The sequence below is a fragment of the Xenopus tropicalis genome, chromosome 1 (assembly GCF_000004195.4).
Source record: "Xenopus tropicalis strain Nigerian chromosome 1, UCB_Xtro_10.0, whole genome shotgun sequence".
NCBI classification, from domain to species: Eukaryota; Metazoa; Chordata; class Amphibia; order Anura; family Pipidae; genus Xenopus; species Xenopus tropicalis.
The window spans coordinates 28136729-28157299 of NC_030677.2; the positions used below are offsets into that span (position 1 = coordinate 28136729).

At 42.6% G+C, this 20571-nt stretch overlaps 2 protein-coding genes across 5 annotated transcripts in view; both read right to left on the reverse strand.

Moving 5' to 3' along the window:
- tapt1 (transmembrane anterior posterior transformation 1) overlaps positions 1 to 4299 on the reverse strand; it is a 33123-nt gene extending 28824 nt beyond the window's left edge. Inside the window, exon 1 of the mRNA XM_002938638.5 lies at positions 4063 to 4299. Coding sequence (XP_002938684.2) covers positions 4063 to 4210 — 148 coding nt within the window. The 5' untranslated portion in view covers positions 4211 to 4299. The remainder of the gene's footprint in view (positions 1 to 4062) is intronic.
- Positions 4300 to 15953: 11654 nt separating this feature from the next.
- ldb2 (LIM domain binding 2) overlaps positions 15954 to 20571 on the reverse strand; it is a 176346-nt gene continuing 171728 nt past the window's right edge. For 2 of the 4 annotated variants that reach the window (XM_002938637.5, XM_002938636.5), the window contains one exon: positions 15954 to 16709. In XM_002938637.5, the coding sequence (XP_002938683.1) occupies positions 16479 to 16709 (231 nt within the window). In that variant the 3' untranslated portion in view covers positions 15954 to 16478. Of the gene's footprint in view, positions 16744 to 20571 lie in introns of all 4 variants that reach the window. The other 2 variants (XM_004911234.4, XM_012955709.2) reach the window with 2 other exon arrangements.

Here is a 20571-nt window from a genome sequence, read left to right on the forward strand (position 1 = left end):
ATTCAGGGCACCCAGCATGCTATACTTTGAGACTTACTTGTTAGGTGGTTATTTATCCAGGTGCCCCTTGTGTATGCTGACCCTACATCAGGGATGGGATATATTTATTAAAAGAGAAGAACACTACCTGCAACTAGCTACCATTTACCATGCTCTTTTTGGACTGTTCCACAGGGTCGGTATTTTTTAGGGATTAAGGATTCGTGATGGAGAGACCTGCTCCAATGTGTAGCGGTGAGTAATGCAGCCAGGGAAGGGGTGTGTGAACTGGTGTTCTAAGCACAAATTCTGGGGGTAAGGTTTATTTTAGGGATGCACCGAACCCAGGATCCGGTTCGAGATTTAGCCAAGATTCGGCCTTTCTCAGCTGGATTCGGAATCGGCCGTATCCATGATCCTGGCTGAACCGGATCCTTAAAATCATGTGTGACTTTTTGTCACATAAACACGGAAGTTTGCATGTGCAAATTAGGATTTGGCTTTATGAAGGGGGAGTATTACTTTTTCAACCAAACACACAACGTAGATTGGGACCTACAGATACTGGTATCAAATATGTGAAAAGCAGCTGATGATTACTTACTATATTTAGTGAATTATTCCTAAAGCTGCTATTTGTGCAGCCTGCCAAGCTTGGGAAATGTTCATGTACCATATGTATAAACTTTGCATAAAATAGCCACTAAACTCCTATTATTGATAGGATACAAATATTTATGCCCCATTAGCCCTTAACAGAGCCACTATTTCTCATATTAGTGTAAACAAGGCAGCCGCCATAAGTAAGTAGTTAAATCCTGTATGGCAAATATGCAGTGCAAGCAAACATTCCCACACACAGGCGCTGAACCCCTGGGTGACTTTTGTAAGTGCTTTGGCAGGGACCTCTGACTCAGGAGCATGGAAAATATACAATGAGCCGCATTGAACAGTGATTTTTGTTTCATGCTATTCAGCAGGATCATTAAGTTAATCCAACAAATCCACTACTGGGCTCCACTAGAGGAGTACTGGGAACTTACTCTTAAAGTGACAGAGCATTATATAAGTGTACTTAAGGGAAGGTTTGTCTTTCTGCCTAGCTCCCAGGGTAGTGCTGTGCCTGTAATTTGCTTATCTGCTGGGTACACAAGGTGCCAATAGCTTGCCACAGAGTGGCACAGAGAAGTTAGTGTTTGTGTACTCCTGCCTGCCCTGCAAAGGCTCATGTTTATATAGCTGATATATTTGCTACATGCTGCTAGAACACACAGCAGGATAACACAGGGCACGTCAGCACTGCTGACATAACACTCCACTATGTAGACAGACTTTGCTTGATTCCAACAAAAGGAGCTAAACTCCAAAAAACTACAATAAGTCCAGTAGTTCAGCCATTATTTTAGTCTATTAGTTGCAGTTACAATCCAGCTGCACCAATGCTTGGTTCTGGGACCACAGGACTGTGCTACTGAAGCAGTCAGAGCTGGGCATCAGAACACCTGATGGCATGTCTCTTGTGACTCTTGCGCCTTAGACTGTAGCCATAAAGGAACACTACAGGACTCCCAGATAGACTTCCCTATTGCGCCCTTTAACAATGTGAACTTTCATTCCCGGAAGATTTATACCCAGTAGCAAACAACAATAAACAGGGCAATTAGGCTACTTGGATAATGAACAGCAGTAGGATGTTTATATCGGTCATATTTAAGGACCTTCTGTACTGGGAGCAGAGGAAGAGCACATCAGTAGGTTGAAGTACTCTTTATATGTGCACTACCCTACAGAAAGATTGTGTTGCCTCCAGCCCAGTGTGACTTACATAACTGGAAAAAAGGCACTTGTGAGGGACAGGATTACTCTGTACTGAAACATTAGACAGGAGGTCAAACTTGATGGACTTGGTCTTTTTTCAACCCATCTTAGCCATGTAACTGGTTCTCCCTACTTTGACATGTCGTAATGTCCAGAACTTTAAGTAAATCTATTTTGGGGATGGGTTAGGTGGGGAAATTTTAAAAATTAAGAAAAACAAGTTTTGTTTTATTGACACTATCAATTAGAGCAGGGGTACCCAGAGTTTGTCACCCTGTGATCTACTCTTGCCACCTGGCCTCCATCATGAGATCTACTTTAATAAAACGAGTTGATGTTTAATACCTAAATACACACAGCAATATATATATATAAATGCAGTGTCAAATTCACATTTAATGCCCAAATAACATTACACAAGTCTCAACACAGTAGTATGGCTGGAGTTACAGTAATGGGCACTATCACGGCTAAATTCCTGAATGGTTGAGAAATATATGACCTAGATCAGGGCTGTCCAGCAGGAAACCTGTGAGTTAAGAGGTTTTTATGGTCCCCAGTTTGCTTCCACAGGCTCCACAGATATCACTATATGACACTGTCATTGTACTTTAAGCTGGCCCTTGACCACGCAGTATAAGAAATAATCAGCCCACTGTCAGTTGGACAGAACTGACCTATATGATGCAAAATAAATATGTTCCCAATTGCATTTACTGTCATCATCATCCCCCTTCCCTTTGAGTTCTTCTATACTCCATGATGGGCTTGCCGACCTAGATTACATTTACTAGCTGGTGAAACACGAGGGCTCCTTCTCCCTGCTCAACATGATGCTGCCAAGTCTGCAAGAGGTGAGGAATAATTAGGAAAGCAGAGCTTGTTCGTCAACATTCCAAATCCAGACTAAGGAAAAAAAAAAATCCCAAAGTATATGGCTCTGCATTTCTGCCCAGCAGTGTGGCATCCCATGAAGTATAGTGGTTCCAGCAAAGTGTCACTAGTAACAGTGTCACATGAATCGCTCAGTGTTGGATGACTACATTAGAAAGCATGCACCCAGCAGAGGGTTGTTTTTAACACGTAACAATGGATTAATGAATCATATGATCACATCCCTATTTACACTGCACAGACAAGTGCCCATAGCATATGGGGCTTTATGAGACACATTTGGAGAGTAAATTACTCTATATGGGGTGCGGTACTTCCAAGTTGGCACAGCAGACCTGTTTCTAAGGCCCATTCATTTCAGCAGAACACTTTGTTGGGCTTTACATGCCTGTAGAACTGAATGCCGTGTTTCCAAGTGATGTCGCCTCACTGCAAGGGCACCAGCAGGAGATTATCACCCACACAGGGGGCAATTCTAAGTGTTTTGCCACCCACCGTCCTCAAAACCAAAAAAATGTAATTTCACTAAAGTGATTACCACATAATTTACTGTGTTTCTCTGCATGGAAAATATATTAAGAGCTGTAATTCTGCTACTGCTTTGGAATGCCATATGCTTTGCCTGGTCATGCCCTTGGCACCTGCCCCACCGCCCAATGCCACTGCCCTGAGCACCTGCCCCACCGCCCAATGCCACTGCCCTGAGCACCTGCCCCACCGCCCAATGCCACTGCCCTGAGCACCTGCCCCACCGCCCAATGCCACTGCCCTGAGCACCTGCCCCACCGCCCAATGCCACTGCCCTGGGCACCTGCCCCACCGCCCAATGCCACTGCCCTGGGCACCTGCCCCTCCGCCCAATGCCACTGCCCTGGGCACCTGCCCCACCGCCCAATGCAACTTGCCCTGGGCACCTGCCCCACCGCCCAATGCCACTTGCCCTGGGCACCTGCCCCACCGCCCAATGCCACTTGCCCTGGGCACCTGCCCCACCGCCCAATGCCACTGCCCTGAACACCTGCCCCACCACCCAATGCCACTGCCCTGGGCACCTGCCCCACCGCCCAATGCCACTGCCCTGGGCACCTGCCCCACCGCCCAATGCCACTGCCCCCCAACCTAATTCTATTGCCCTCAGCATCTGCCCCTAAACCATTGCCCTGTGGACATTCCAGCACAAGCCCAAATACATTGCCCTGCGGACAGTACAGCTCCCCCTAAAGACACTCACTCCGTTCCGTGTGTATTACACTGACAGGCAGACTGGGCAAGATCCGAACTCAGCAACTAAACTACAAGCTGTCCCAGGATGCCCGGCCAGCCTAGGGTTGGCAGCTGTGCGTCTCCTTCCCAGATCTTTGCAGTGCTTACCTGACAAGCTTCGCTTCTTTCCCTCTACTCGGATCCCGTCACTCGGCTCGTAGAAGCCCAGGGTCTCCGCCGGCCCCGCCGCTGTTGCACGCTTGGCCCCATCCTCCTCTTTATCCTCCCCGCTCATAGCCGCCGCCGCATCCGCCATCCCCACCCCCGGCGGCCACCCCAGCTACCGAGCTCTTCTCAGCAGACACCGCGCGTCATCAGCCGTGGCCTCGGACTATTTCTTTTACCTGAGCAGAAAAGCAGCAGAGCGATGACAGCGTTTAGCACTAGGGCGGGGCGTTCTGTGCGCGGCAGCCATCTTGGATACGGGCATTAGGCCCAAAACGTCGCTGCAAATTGAGTGCTATTTTGTGGGGTATGAGTAATTGCAGTACTTGTACATTAGGGATAAGCAATATACCGTGCAAACCGAAAAATAACTAAATGTCGCTATTGTGAAGTGTTTGATGATATTCTAAAACAGTTTGCAAGTTTTTTTATAGTATTGTGAATTATTTAGTTATTTTTTAATTACTCATTATAGGTTTCAATTCATTATCATTAAGAAATAAAATTTGTTTAATAATCTCCCATGTGGTTTAAAGTAGAACAAAAGCTTAACTAAATAAATAGGCTAGAAATGTTGTACATCAGGGGTGGGCAAACTATGGCCCGCAGGCCACATTCGGTCCATTGGCCTTTTTAATCAGGCCTGCTGACTCTGCGGCCCCCTTTAAGGAATTACTGGCCCTGATTGGTTTTTGACCACTCCCACTTTGTGGCCACGCCCCAATTACCACACCCCATTTTTAAAATTCATTTTTAAAATAGTTAAAATATTGCCCCCGATGGCCCAATAGACAGTGCCCCCTATACACAGTGCCCCATTTGCCCCCCATAGACAGTACCCCCCTTAGACAGTGCCCCCAATTGACCCCATAGACCATGCCCTCAATTGCCCCACAGACAGTAGCCCCCATACACAGTGCCCCCATAGAAAGTACCCTCCATACACAGTGCCCCCATAGAAAGTACCCTCCATACACAATGCCCCCATAGAAAGTACCCTCCATACACAGTGCCCCCATAGAAAGTACCCTCCATACACAATGCCCCCATAGAAAGTACCCTCCATACACAATGCCCCCATAGAAAGTACCCTCCATACACAGTGCCCCCATAGAAAGTACCCTCCATACACAATGCCCCCATAGAAAGTGCCCCCATACACAGTACCCCCATACACAGTGCCCCCATACACAGTACCCCCCATACACAGTACCCCCATACACAGTGCCCCACATACACAGTAGCCCTCCTTACATAGTGCCCCCCATACAGTGTCCCCCATACACAGTACCCCCCATACACAGTTCCCCCCATACACAGTGTCCCCCATACACAGTAGCCCTCCTTACACAGTACCCCCCATACACAGTGCCCCCATACACAGTAGCCCTCCTTACACAGTGCCCCCATACACAGAGCCCCCCATACACAGTAGCCCCCCAATTGCCCCCATAGAGAGTACCTCCAATAGAAAATTCCCCCCATAAATAGTGCCCCCCATAGACTTCTTGTGGCTCCTGCTCCTTATTCGGCTCCTCGTACGGCGGCGACAGGACCTTTTATAAGGTTGCGCCCCATGCGTACATGTGACATCACACGTATGCACGGGCGCAACCTTATAAAAGGACCTGTCGCCGCCGTACGAGGAGCCGAATAAGAAGCAGGAGCCGCAAGAAGAGACGGAGTCAGAGCGCTCGGCTGCAGCCAGCGCATCCCGCTGGCCTGGATAGTTTAATGAATGTTCTGCATTTCCGTAATGCGGGACAGCGGACGCGCTGTAAAAACCGGGACTGTCCCGCGAAAAGCAGGACAGTTGGGGGGTATGCAACCGTATAAAAGTTTTCTGATGCAGCGGTGAGCCAGGGGACAGGCGCAGCCTAAGGACGGAGGAAGCAGACCAAAGCAGGAGGTCCCTGGAGGATGGAGCTGGGGGGAGCCGCAGGAAGCTGTAGGTCGCTGGGGGGGAGCAGGAGGATGCTACGGGGGAGCTGGAGGGAGGATGCTGGTGGGAGGATGTTGAGGAGGATGCTGGGAAGGACACTGGGGGGAGCTAGAGGATTCTGAGGAGTGGAGTTGGAGGATGCTGGGTGGGATGCTGAGGGGTGGGAGCTGGAGGATGCTGGGGTGCGGAGCTGCAGGATGCTGGGTGGGGAGCTGAGAGGCCCCGCGATTTCTGATAGTGGCCCTGGGCGTAACGCTGGCCCAGCCCATCTGTAAGTCAATGTGGCCCCTGAGCCAAAAAGTTTGCACACCCCTGTTGTACAGGCAACCCCAGCCCTGTAGCAGGGAAGATCTGTACCCCCAAAGATGCCCCCAGTAGCTCCCCATCTTCTGCTGATTCCCTAAACATGCTCTGTGCTGCTGTCACTTACCTGAGCTTAGGGACCAACTTACAATATACCGTATATTAGGGTTGCCACCTGTCCGGTTTTGACCCGGATAGTGGGGTTTTCGGAAAGGGATGCCCGCGTCAAAACCTCCTGGCTGGTTTCCCAAATTAGGAAAATAGGGCAGAACTCAGCAACATTGACACGGCGATTGTCCAATTGCCGATCACTGCATCATAGCCCCGCCCCTGTGATATCACAGCCCGCCTCCTCCCCACCCTGCAGTGTCAATGCCCTGCCTTTCCTCCCCCATGATGTCACCTCAGCCCCCTGCCCAGCTAAGAAAGCCGGCAGAGATGGCAACCCTACTGTATATACACAATATAAAAGTCACAATAAAAGGCTGATTAGTCATTAAAACAGATTTTTAGAAAATGGCAACTTTCAAACCAGTGCAATTTGCCTTACAATTTAATAATCAGCCCAGAAGCATCAGCTTATATGACAGAGGAACCTTATTTTCTGCTTGATAATTTGCCGGCAGAGATGGCAACTCTACTGTATATACACAATATAAAAGTCACAATAAAAGACTGATTAGTCATTACAACAGAGTTTTAGAAAATGGCAACTTTCAAACCACTGAGCATTCTAACAGAATCCAGTATGGTGACAACTTCATTATTACTAATATAGAGATACTGAAGCTTTAGGCTTGTGCAATAAATTCAGTATATAAAAAGTAGCATTTTTAGCCATATTCAATTTTAGGGTTTAGTTCTCCTTTAAGGACTGGGGGGGGGGAAGAAACTTTTTCCTGTTCAGTTTACTATACTGTGTGTGCACCAAGCTTAAAGGATAAATAAACCCTAAAAATGAATATGGCTAGAAATGCCATATTTTTTATACTAAACTGACTACACTAGCCAAACGTTTCAGCATCTCTATAGTCGTAATACTAAAGGTCTTTTCAGTTGTCACAGGAGCTTTTTATCTCGGATTCTGTTAGAACTGCAAATGCTCAGTATGCTCTGAGCAGCTGTTGAGAAGCTTAGGGGTCGTAGCAAATTATTATAAAGCTGAGAATTAGCCTGGCCTGTCATATAAACTGTTGCTACAGGTCTGATTATTAAATTCTGATGCTAATTGTACTGGTTTCAGAGCTGCCATGTTATGTGAGTCTGAATGAATTACTAATCTTCTTATTCTTATACTGTTACATTTATATTCTATATATACAGTATATTGTGCATCGGAGGCTCTACTCGGGCATCTTTGGGGGCACAGATCTTCCCTGCTAAAGGGCTGGGGTTGCCTTGGGCTGGTATAGAAACCCTAAACATAATGTGCAACATTTGTAGCCCATTTCTTTAGTTAGGCTTTAGTTCTGCTTTAATGTTTAATCTCCTGCTTGGTGATCAGAGAGAGCCAACAAATCATCATGCCAGCCTAGATAAAAAATAAGATAAATAAAATAGTGATCTATATAGTTAAAGGAAAACTATGCCCCCAGAATGAATACTTAACCAACAGATAGTCTATATCATATTAATTGACCTATTAAAGAATCTCACCAAACTGGAATATATCAGTAAATATTGCCCTTTTACATCTTTTCCCTTGAGCCGCCATTTAGTGATGGGCTTTGTGCTCCCTCAGAGATCAGCTGACAGGAAATAATGCAGCTCTAACTGTTACAGGAAGTAGTGTAGGAGCAAAGGGTAGAACTCTGCCCATTAATTGGCTGATGTGACCAAACATGTATGTGTGCCTTGGTTTGTTTGTGTGCACCATGAACCATATGATCCCAGGGGGCGGCCCTTAGTTCTTAAAATGGCAATTTTTTATTTAGGATTACCCAATAGCACATACTACTAAAAAGCATATTTTTATTAAAAAATGGTTTATTCAGATGAAATATTGTTTTACATATGAGCTCGTTTATGCAATATATTTTTATAGAGACCTACATTGTTTGGGGGTATAGTTTTCCTTTAAAGAGCAGAAGATAACCCAAGAAATCTCCCATACAGAAGTGCAACAATACAGGAAAAAAATTCTCACTCATAAAGCAAATGTACAATGTGCACACAATCTGGTATGTGTTTTGCCCATAATGCAGCTGTTTTCTCCCCAAATTCCAGCATAATAGTGGGTGTCAAGTTAGCATCTGCATATTAAGCATATTGCTGATATCAGCATTTGTGTGAATTGTGTATTTTTCAGCTTGATTGTGTTCAGGGCGCCAGAAATGGGATAAGCATGTAATTCATTAGGTGCAAGTTAGCTGCAGGGATGTGTTGGACTCAACAATCAAAAGGGGAATTACACATCTTCAAGGCCAGCTCCAAGGCTCCCTTGCATCCATGCACCCATGCACCCCTTATTCAGGAAAGTGAAAGCCATATTTTAGGTTCAGGGCTCATGTATAAAGGAGTATGTGGAGAATTAGGTGAATTTCCCCCCCAGTGAAATTCTTATACAGGTATGGGAACTGTTATCCAAAATGCTGGAGACCTGGGGTTTTCTGGATAAGGGATCTTTCTGTAATTTGGATCTCCATACCTTGTGTACTAAAAAATAATTTAAACATTAATAAAACCCAATAGAATTGTTTTGCCTCCAATAAGGATTTGTTGTATTGTACAAGGTACTGTTTTATTATTACAGAGATAAAGGAAATCATTTATAAATATGTGAATTATTTGATTAAAATAGACTCTATGGGAGATGGCCATCGCATAATTCAGAGCTTTCTGGATAACCGATCCCGTAAATGTACATGGTAATAAAGTCAGCCACAGCTCCGGTCATTCCAATTCCTACAGAGAATGCTGCGTTCCTCCAGTAGATGTAGCTAGCAGCTCACACCAACTAAGCGTTGTGCTATAAATGTTTCTCTTGCGTGTCCCTTATTTCTGATTAGTACCAGTCTGCATTGTGTATGCAAAAGGAAGAAATTCAGATAACTAATCTATGTTTCTTGTTTGTCCAGTATAATTTATTAAGACTTTCTCTTTTCCCTATATAAGAACAAACAGGGAGGCCAGAGGGGAAACAAGATCTCACTACATGTAATTCTTGTTGGCATGGGGCACAGCAGACCAAATACCATAGTGCCCTTACACAGAGCACTGTATCTGGCCCCTAGAACTGACCATGATGCTTAGGAATATGGTGCATTTTTATACTGTGTTTCAAGGACATGGCCATAAACCAACTGGGCTGGGCATTACCTCCAGGAGTTTGGTATGATTACATTTGTACTCTAAGAGATAGAAAACATTATTGGTAGACTCATGTTTATATTGCCTTTTAAAGGCATATTTTTATACTAATTTAACACAGTTTGCATACAGTGTTAGTTCAGGGTAAGAACTCAGGCAGTTACATAGTTTGTTCTGATAAAATTGCCCATCATTTTCGGCCAGGGTTGGACTGGGGAATGAAGAGCCCCGGGGCTACTGGCCCAGGGGCCCTGCCCCCCCCAAAGTACCTCCACCAGATGAGTTCCCTGCAGGGGCCCCTGCCGCACACCCCTATCTCCCTGACCCCCGCCCAATGTCCATCCCTGAATGCGTGTATGTGAAACACATCAGGGGAGGACATCGGTGGCCAGGGAAAGCAGCAACAGGGTCGGGTCTGGGCTGCTGAGGCCCACCAGGGCAGGGCCCACCGGGTATTTTCCTGGTGTCCCGGCGGCCCAATCCAACCATGTTTTCAGCTCTTCAGAGTATATCCCAGCATCACTGATAGCTTTGCAACCCAGATAGTATTTCTCTGACTTAGCCATTTACTGTATTATTACAAATTTACAAGCAATGTACAGTACTAAATTTAAAATCCATGTTGTTCTGCCCCTTGCCTGCCCAGTTATGCCTCTGATTTGCACCAATTCACACACTGCAACTCTGTCTCTTTCTCTGTATTTGTACACACACACACATATATATATACAATACACTGTAGCCCTGGATATTTTCCCTATCCAAGAAGACACTTAAGTGCCATCATAACATCACCATGCAGAGCATTCTGCAGCCTTACTGTTCTTACAGTGCAGAACAATTTGTGTGGCCTCATGAAAAAAAATGTTTTTCTAGTTTAAAGTTGTGTCCTATAGTCTTTGTTTTTATCTGTCAGAAAAAAAGACTCATTTCTCTATAGTGTAATTCATTTGTAAATATGCTTGTTGATCCATTCCTTATACAGTACCGGTTTCATTGCAGGGCCCTGCATTTATTCAACTCATTATTTTCTAAGGAAAAATTAAATAAAGGAATATTGTTTTGGCAATGTTATTTGTTACATGCCATGGGTTTTCATGTCATAATATTAATATGTTGATTCGCATTTGATTGTTGAACTATAAAAAAACTAGTGTCCAACTGACCATATCGAGCCATGTGGAGCCAGTCTAATACAATTAATTGGGTGTAGTATTTTCTATAAGCCTAGCTGTTAATTTGGTATGAATAAATATAGATTTTTCACTATAATTTGGCATTCAGTAGAAGTGCCTGGTATGCACACTCATTACTGATCAAGCAAGCTTTCAAGGTTGCCAGTGTCACTACCAGCCAGACTGGGCTCTACCTGAGCAGTGAATGCACACTTCCTATTCCTGCATTTCAGCAAGGAAGGGCAAAGTGCCACAGCATTCACTGTAATAACCACAGCTTGAGAGCTCAATTATCTCAGGGTTTCTTGTACAGTTCCTAAAGTCACACAGGAAATATCCTTCATGACCCCATAACTGCTGCAAATTGCTGCTTTCCGAACACAGTCTATATGAAGGTTTTATTCATGTAGGGTATGATCTACACAGTATCTAGTAGAGATAATTTTAAAGTAACTGTACGCGTTGATAGACTTGTTTCCTTACGAGAAAACTTGGAAAGCCAAAGCAACACATATGTTTTCCCACTGTTGCAGGCGACTAATCTCCTACAAATGCCTTCACACTGGCAATAACACTGGTGGGAAAATATATGCATTGCTTTGGCTTTACAAAGTCAACCGAAGTTGCCTTACAAGGAAACTTCTGGCGCCTTCAGAAAGCTGAAGGGACGCATAGGTTTTCCCTCCTGCGATGTACATTATCTCCAAGTGTCATCTACATATCTGAATCAATTAATTGATGTTGTTACCTCAAGGCTTTCTTCTCCACTTCCCCTCTTTTATACCAGCCCTCATGGTTATACAGCAGCTTTGTTTATATAAACTATAGTAGTGTTACTGTACCAAACACACCAGTTTTACCAGTGTAGAGCAACAGTACATTATATTTTTATAACTTTAAGACAATTTCATTTTTTGGTGATACTGTTCCTATAAGTATTTAAATTGGTGAAGAACCAAAGAAGCTGCTTGTTTGAGTGGTGAAACTTTTTTGGGATTACTTAGCAAGTCCAGTTGCTTTATACTAATCACTATTAGATAAGGTTCACACATCCAGAGAAGCAGAATATTTATCATACCGCGTCTCTTCCCAAAAGGGGGTGGTGAGAGTTCAATAAACCAAACATTGTATAACTTTTTATTATCTGTTATATAGCACATTCTACAGAGGATATTCTTCAGCTGCACCAGTACCTGTTTCAGTGCAGCTTACAGTCTAAGTTCCCTATGACAAACTTTTTATACCTGTAGCAATCTAACAAGTCTTGTCTGCTGGAGTTAAGCTGGCCATACACACACACCAATATAAAAATAACTGTTGGTCGGTTAACTATATCTGTGCAATCCTTCAATTTCAATCTGAATGTAGTTGCATTAAAACTGTAAGGTACCTGCTCGTCGTGGCCGTCCACCTGGTCGCAAGGGGGCGCGCTCTGACGCACGCTCTGACGCCGGCGTGCGTCTTGACGCCCGCGCATGCGCCTTGCCCTTAAAAAGACGCCAGAGGCCTAGGATCACTGCGAAGTGATCATTTTCCTTGTGAAAGACGCCAAGCATTATTCCTGATTGATATTTTTTATTTTGACCCGGCCTGACTCCCGATTCTGAATCCTGCTGCCTGTACCGACCTATTGCCTGCCTGACCATCCGATTGCCTTCCGATTTTGCCTAAGACGCCTGGTTCGGCACTCCTGCCACTCCTTCACTTGGCTCCAGTCCTGTTTCATCCCCAGCGGCTGTGTTCCTTAGTGGGAGGTGTAGGAGAGGTCCTTCCTCAACGACTTCTTCCAGTGACGTTCCCTGCTTAGTCGTGACAAAAACATACAATTGATACCCAAATGTTTGTTGTAAGATGACTAAAATATGAATGTATATAGCCACCTTTAATGTGCCTTGCCTAAGATGGCTGCTGGTTGCCAATCTGGCAAGGTGAGATCATCAGTATGCTGCTCCCATTCAAGGCTGTGAAGGAGGAACTCCTCCCAAGAGAGAAAGAAGTAGGAAGAGGAAGTAATAACTGGATGAAGTGTGCTCTCTAGACTGAAAAGAGAGCAAATTGTTGGTTGTATTAACCCTAGCTGTTCCACAAAGAACTTTACTAACTTATGTTACAAGTGTGGTGTGTACATTATACAAATGCTCTATTAAACTGCATCTGCTGTAGATGCATTTGTGTACTATTATTTCTCAGTTAGGATAATTGTGCTGCACAATCCTATTGAGAGTGGAGGCACCAGCGCTACAGTCACAGAGCATTCCGTTCTCCCATAATAAATGCAGAATCAGGTCTGATGTTACACACTACTGTGAATACAATACTACCACTTGGGTTACATGCTCTTTATACTGTTTTGGAGTGTAGATGGAAACCCATGCAAGTAGAGGAAGAACATTAAAACTCTTTGGCGGTTCTGTCGTGGCCCAAGTTAAACACAGGACCCCTGTGGCGCTTTGCAGTAATGCTAACTGTTGTGCCTCCATTCTACCCATTTAGTAAAAGTAAAAAACTCATGAATCTATGTAAAATCATCAGTGACAACCTTATTATAACAAATTTTGTTAGGACACCATACTCCTGTAGGAACAGTAAATGTAATACTGACCCATTTGCCAGAAATGATTTGCTTTTTTGTAGCGAGATTGTTTAATCTGAACAGGAGGGGAAATTTGGTCAGATATTTTAATGAAAAGCAACAGATTTGCTGGTTGGTTTGTAGCTAAATTGTGTTATATTTAATCAATAGCAAAAGCAGCCAGTGCACACCTTCTGAGTACTTTTTATGCAGGTGAAAACTTTTCTTGGGTTGATTTGCAGTTTGATACCAAACACGAGGACTATTTTTGTCATTTTCTTTTCACGTTTGTAAAAAAAACCCTTTTCCTGCAATGTTTTCAAGAATCTTTGGGAATGATCACTGGAATATTACACAGCAGGGACAATGCTGTTGGGCTAATGTTATACATACTGTAGCATAAATACAGTGCCACATGGTCTGTTAAATTGATGCCATGCCTGTCAGTGCTTACTAAACACAATGGCAGCCAGTAGTGTAACTAGATGTTACTGGGCCCTACAGAAAATTCAGTTTAGGGCCCCAAAACATTGGTATGTTGACCTATTCTACCAAGACATATTGAAATAGTTTATTAATAAATCCCTTACTAGGCCCCCTGCAACTGCAGGATCTGCCTCCTCTGTAGTTACACCCCTGACAGCAGCAGCGTAGCCTTTAATGTATGACATCTTATAACCTTCTGTGATGTAATATGTGCTATGTGTTGCCAATGGAGCACTCATGCGAGCAAGAAGGGGACACACACACAAATACTGTAGGTATTCCTGAGTCCAGTCCACAGTTAAACTCAAGAAGCAAACGCATCACAATCTCCTTAGCACAATTTATTGGCACACGCTTATTTGCAAAGCAACATGTAATACATTTGCTCATAACACTGTGACATATTGTGTGCTCCGAATGATTGTATGCAAATGAAAGAAATTTTCGACCTATAAATTCCACATAAATACACTGCAATCATAATAAAAAATGCAATGGATAGATTTACAAAATATTTATACAAGAAATATACTGTGAAAGAGAGCAAAAAAGCCAACTGAGATGCAATAAAAACACAGGTCTCGGATTTAACCGCTCGCAAAATCTTCAGATACATGGCTTGGTTATACCTGCACTCGGAATTGGTGTTTAAAATAACTAAAAAAAAATCCCTGTTGCTTTCTTTGTTCAGAAATACGACTCATCTTTTGTTAACTTCACATTATTAGTCAAATAAAGTTACCAAAGGGAAAAAAAAGCAGAACTTTTAGATGAAAAATGAAAACCCTCAAAACACATTTTTAAGATGTATAATTGTATAAAGGTAAAAATGAAGTCGATGCCCCATTTGTTAAAGCACAAATGATATTCGTATTACAAAAAAGTTTCCACTTACAAACTAGTGTAAGTTAATCCTGTTGTAAGCACTGACTGCGACCCATACAGAGAGGAAAAGAAAAAACACACATTTTTACAAGATAAATTGAGAAGGGTATTGTATTCTTTGCAGGTTGTGATACAGAATATTTATGTGAGAAAGAAATCGAATTTTAGGGCTCATTTACAGTTGTAATCCCTGTAATTTCCCTGTTCGTTAGTTGTGCATTAAACCACTTGCTTCAAAATGTGCTCCTTGCACTTCCCTATAGTTGTGCTTGACGTTGCTCAGTCCTTCCATTCCAAATTAGCTGCTGTGCCTAATTGATGCAGGGAAACCCTGGAGCTACTGCCATCTCCTGACCAGGTGATTGCTCCAGGATTCCCTTTGCCCCCAGTGGCAATAGGCACGGCACACTTGTGGCTAAAGAATTGGGTAAAGAATTGGGTACCAGAAGTGACGCCAGGTGGACTGTGTCCGGTCCACAATGAAATGTGCACAAATTTGTGATAATTTTGGCAAATTGGATGCAAATGTGGCAGGCACAGCGCAAGGGAGCCACTCCTGTTTTGATTGCAATGATGCTGTGAATGCTGCATTGTGGGAAAACATGCGATTGCGCTTAATATTGGCTCACTGATACTTGCAGATGGAAATAAGCCCTTTTATTTCTGTAATTATTTCATTATTTTCAGTGCGGGTTAAGTGGGTAGAATTCTATGACCTGCAATTATTTTGAGGAGCTTGTACAGCGTGAATTAGACAAATATGGTTCTTTTAATTCTGAGTCTGAAATCGAGAAAATTGACATTTTATCTCATTTTTTTTCTGTATTTTTTCTGTATTGTTTTAACTGCAATATAAAAATATTTTGGGAGTAAAAAATCTAGATGAATTTTATGCAACGTCCATAGTTTATTCTCAGTCTTGTTTTAAAAATCATATACTTCCTTTTTGCAAAATAATTGAGGTCTAAAATCAGCTTATTAGGCTTATTAATATAAATTAATATCATTATTAATTTATATTAATATTTTTTTAAGGAAATGAAGACAATCCTTAAAAAACCTACACAAAAGGCCAGTTCGCTACCCCAAACTTGACTGCATAATATGTAGAAATGCACCAAATCCAGGATTTGGTTCGGCCTTTTTTAGCAAGATTCAGATTCGGCCAAATCCATGCTCCTGGCCGAACCGAATCCTTAAAATCATGTGACTTTCTGTCACGGAAGTTGAACATTTTTTGCTGCACACAATGCTTTTTGACCCTTCCGTATCCTAATTTACACATGTAAATAAGGATTCGGTTTGGTATTCGCCCAAATCCTTTTGGAATCAGGGTTCGGCCAAATCCGGATTTGGTGCATCCCTAACATCCATAATATGCATATATTTTCTGACCACCTTACTATCAGCGAGGCAGCACAGGAATACATATTGCATATTTTATATATTTTATGGTTCTCCAATTAGTGTATCACAAGCAGCAAAGAAACTATTTAAGGAAATTCCAGTCGTTTCACAACAATCAATTAAAAATACTTAACCAAAAGGCTGGTAAGAAATAGTTAATCTGTAAAAATGTCTTCATTGCTATAATTATACTCTTCAGTTATAATCATACCAATAAAACAAAAGCATTCAATGCAATGAACTGTAACTGAAACTTTCCATTCCGCCCAACCATCGTTTCTTATTGGGAAGCTTGTTGGGTCGGGTTGTCGGATTTGGTCTCCGCATTTGGTGGAGGTTTGCTGTTCCAGGGGCTATTGTTTCCCAAAGCAGGTGAATTGTTGAAGTCTTCTTCATCATCCATACCATTAGCTGCATCATACTGTGTGTTTTCTAGTCTAGTGATAAGCCTTTCATCCTCGTCTCCAAACTCGCCTCCCATCAAAGTAGGCTCTCCCACCACCATTACATCCTGTGAACAGCACAGACCATTATTATGTGGGTACCTTGAGGAAAGACAAAAAAACTACTGATGACTCAATTTTGTTAGGCTAATTTATACACACAAAACAAATCTATATTCATTTTGCTTAATTCTTTTTATATGTGTGTGTCAGTGACATATAATCGAACCTTATCTATTTCAGTGCTTTTCCACCTTCTAGTGACACGTTTCACTTAGCATCTTAAGATAAAATACAGCTGGCAAATAGGATTACAGCACAAAGATGGCATAATGGCTGAGGTAATTAAGATTATTATGCATTTGAAGGCTAAGTACAAGATTCGATTAAAGATATTAGGACGTCTTCATGTTTAAAGATGTAGTTTAATTATCTGTAGATTAAATTACTACAGAAAATTGAATATGCAGGCAGGTATTCAATTTATATGATTTTTGTTTTCTTGACAGACAAGTAGTTATGTGGAGAAGTTATATTTCTACAAATTAAAGCTGACCTGTATTGCATCTCAAAAAAAGTTTTACACAGGTAACTAATATTACTAGTATCAAATTACAAATTGAGTATTAATCATTCACTGGCTATAAGGGGCCTTTTTATTAGCATCTCAGACACAAGTGCACTAAGGGACACATAATTGCACCCCTTAAAAGCAACTATGCCCATCTGCCTTATGTCATGCAGTGTATATGGGTCTCCTTTGCTCCCTGCACTAGGTGGGAGACCCTATGTGCCTCCAGGGCCGCTCCTGCTATGAGTCAAAGTGAGAACCATGCCTTAGGCGGCAGGGGGCGGCAGGGAGCGGCCAGTTACCAGGGGCGGCAAAAAGCTACTGTGGTAACTTTAAAAATGAAAATTTGCCTATGTTAGTACTAGCGATATGGGCCCCTCTGGACTCTGATGCTTAAGTTGTAAGCATGAAGCAGGAGAAAGGGGGTGGCATCGGGGCTGTTGCCTCAGGTGACAGCAGCCCCAGAATCGCCGCTGCGTGCCTTCTATGTTCCTTATGAATACAGAGGTGCCGAACAGAGGCTGCACTTTATTCATGCAGAAAGCACTCACAGGTAGTGATGAGCGAATCTGCCCCGTTTCGCTTCGCCATAAAATTTGCGAAACGGCAAGAAAATTCACGAAATGGCGTAAAATTCTTGAAATGCATTAGTCTTGCAATTTTTTTGTCGCCCGCGTCTATTTTTTGTTGCCCGCATTTTTGCTGCCACGACCGCGCCCTTTTTTTGACACGCGACTTAAAAAAAAAATTCTGTGCGACAAATTTTTTGCAGCAAATTTTCACGGAAAAATGTGGAAATTCGCAGCAAATCCATGCCTGGTGAAAAAATTCGCTCATCACTACTCACAGGCAGTGCAAAAAGTGGGTAAAGCATGGCAGCTTGTGCCTGATTTTTGCACTTTGCACCCTGCCCAGTGTGTGATAAATGACCCCTAAGAAATACAATATTCTCCTTACTGTATGGAAACACAAGTGGACTAAATTCTATTCAAATCAAGAATATCACAATGTGAGATGTACGTGCATGTCATTTTAATTCTTGACACTCAGGATACAAACAAACTAAGAAACATAGGTAGTTCTATCCCTATGTGAGTTCTAATGGTCTAATTCACTATGCAGGTTGGCTTTAGCCCAGCCCATTGCAGTTAAATGGGCACAAAGCAAAGCTGTGGTTGCTGTTTCAGAGGAGGTGAAAGTACTGTAAGTAACACAGCTATGCCCTGACACCCATGCTTACAGTAATATTACCAGATTACATATAAGGTTATGGGGACACTACTAATAAAGATTGCTGAGCTGCACTGATTTGCTGGGTTTTGTAAAGGTTTTCACATCAATCTTTTAACCGTAACTTAGATTCCTGTACATCAGGTAGATACCCAGTTCTGAAGAATTCTGTGTTCACCAACATCTGGCAGAGCCGGTTTGGCACAGGGCTTCGGTGGGCTAGTTGTTTGCCCATAACGTTAGACTCAATTCACAAAAGTATTGCAGATATATGTCATGGAACTCAACACCCGATATTGGGCACACATTGTGAAAGAATGATAATACCATTACCATTATAGTCATAATACTTCTATACTTAAATCCAACCATCTCTGCAATGCCTGTTTCAGGATATCCTTAAAGAAGCTTGTGCTGAAAAGTCAATAACACAGTTGGCCTTAGGACAAAGTTGATTAATAAAGGGGTGGTTCACCTTTAAGTAGACTTTTAGTATGTTTTAAAATGGCCTATACCTAGCAACTTTGCCATTGGTTTTTATTATTTATAGTTTTTGCATTATTTGTTTTTTTATTTTGCCTCTGTTCTGTGATTGTTACTTTTTATTCCATATAGATGGTTCAAATAATTGCCTGGTTTGTTAGGGTAAACAAGACCCGACCCTAGCAACCGTATAGCTGCTAAAATGCCAAACTGTAGAGCTGCTGAACAAAAAGTGAAATAACTGAAAAACCATAAAAAATAAAAAAAACATTTGACTGCTGCAAATTGTCTACATCATATTAACAGTTAATTTAAAGTATAAATACCCATTAATTACTTTGTGGCTTGATCCCTTGTGCGACCCCCAACTGTCTGGCTGCTGTGACTGCTTACCTTTATGTAAGGTTTAAATGGTATTAGTAGTGAGAATAACTGGATTGTTCACAGCTCAGACCTAGGTCCCTATATAATTCACACTTATATGCCTCTGCATTGTTCACACCTGTAAGACCATGCATTGTTCACATATGTAAGACCCTGTATTGTGCACATCTGTAAGCACATGTATTGTTCACATGAGTAAGCCCAATTGTTCTTCACACATGTATCCCCCTATTATTCACCCCTGTACATCCCTGTATTGTTCAAACCTATAAGTCCTTGTATTCTTCGCACGTGAAAGAACCTGCAGTGTTCACACCTGTAAGACCTCAGCCTCAGACAGTAAGCACCTACATTGTTTACCTGTTCACACCTCAGACTGTAGTAGTGCCGGGATTGCTTGCCCTATACTGCCTGTGTGTGCCATACTCTGCCTGCCCTACCCTGCCTGTGTGTGCCATACTCTGCCTGCTCTATGCTGCCTGTGTGTGCCATACTCTGCCTTCCCTATGCTGTATGTGTGTACCATACTCTGCCTGCCCTATGCAGGTCACATGGCTGTGGATGTGAAATTTTAAAATTAAATATAAAAAATCTGTTTGTTTTTTTGAAAAATGGATTTCAATGCAGTATTCTGCAGGACAAGCTCTATTAACTGACAAAGACAGTTAGCTTCATTAACTTCCCATGACAATATACCTTTAAAAGCTCTTGTGATAACATGGCACTGTTCTATAACATCAGCCATCGGGTGTCTTTCCAACCTTGTCTGCACCATTTAAGACTATGACACAGGGGAGATATGTCGCCTATGGGAAATCTGCACTACCTGCGGGCAACAAATCTCCAGAAATTGCCTTTCCCTTTACTAACAGGTGGCTCGCTGTATGTAACTGCAAAAGAAGGTAACTTCCAGCAATGACACCAGAGCGCCCCATTGAAAGTGTTTTCACTTGCCAGTAAAGGGAAGGATTGGTCCCTGTGCGCCTCTGCCCTTAGACATAAATAGAAAATACAGGCAGCTACCTGCTCTGATATCAGATCTTTTTCAAAGAAATAAAAATTAATCCATAGTTAAATTTTCAAATTTTTTGTCTAACTCGCCATTACTCTCCCGCTTTGTGTTGTTGATAGAGCAGATTAAATGCGGTGCAAATATTAATTTTGGTTTTAAATATTAGACAGCATATGTCTCATCTATAATTAATAGGTGCAATTAAATGATGTGTCAAGATCCAAATTAAAAGACAGAAGCTTAATTTGCC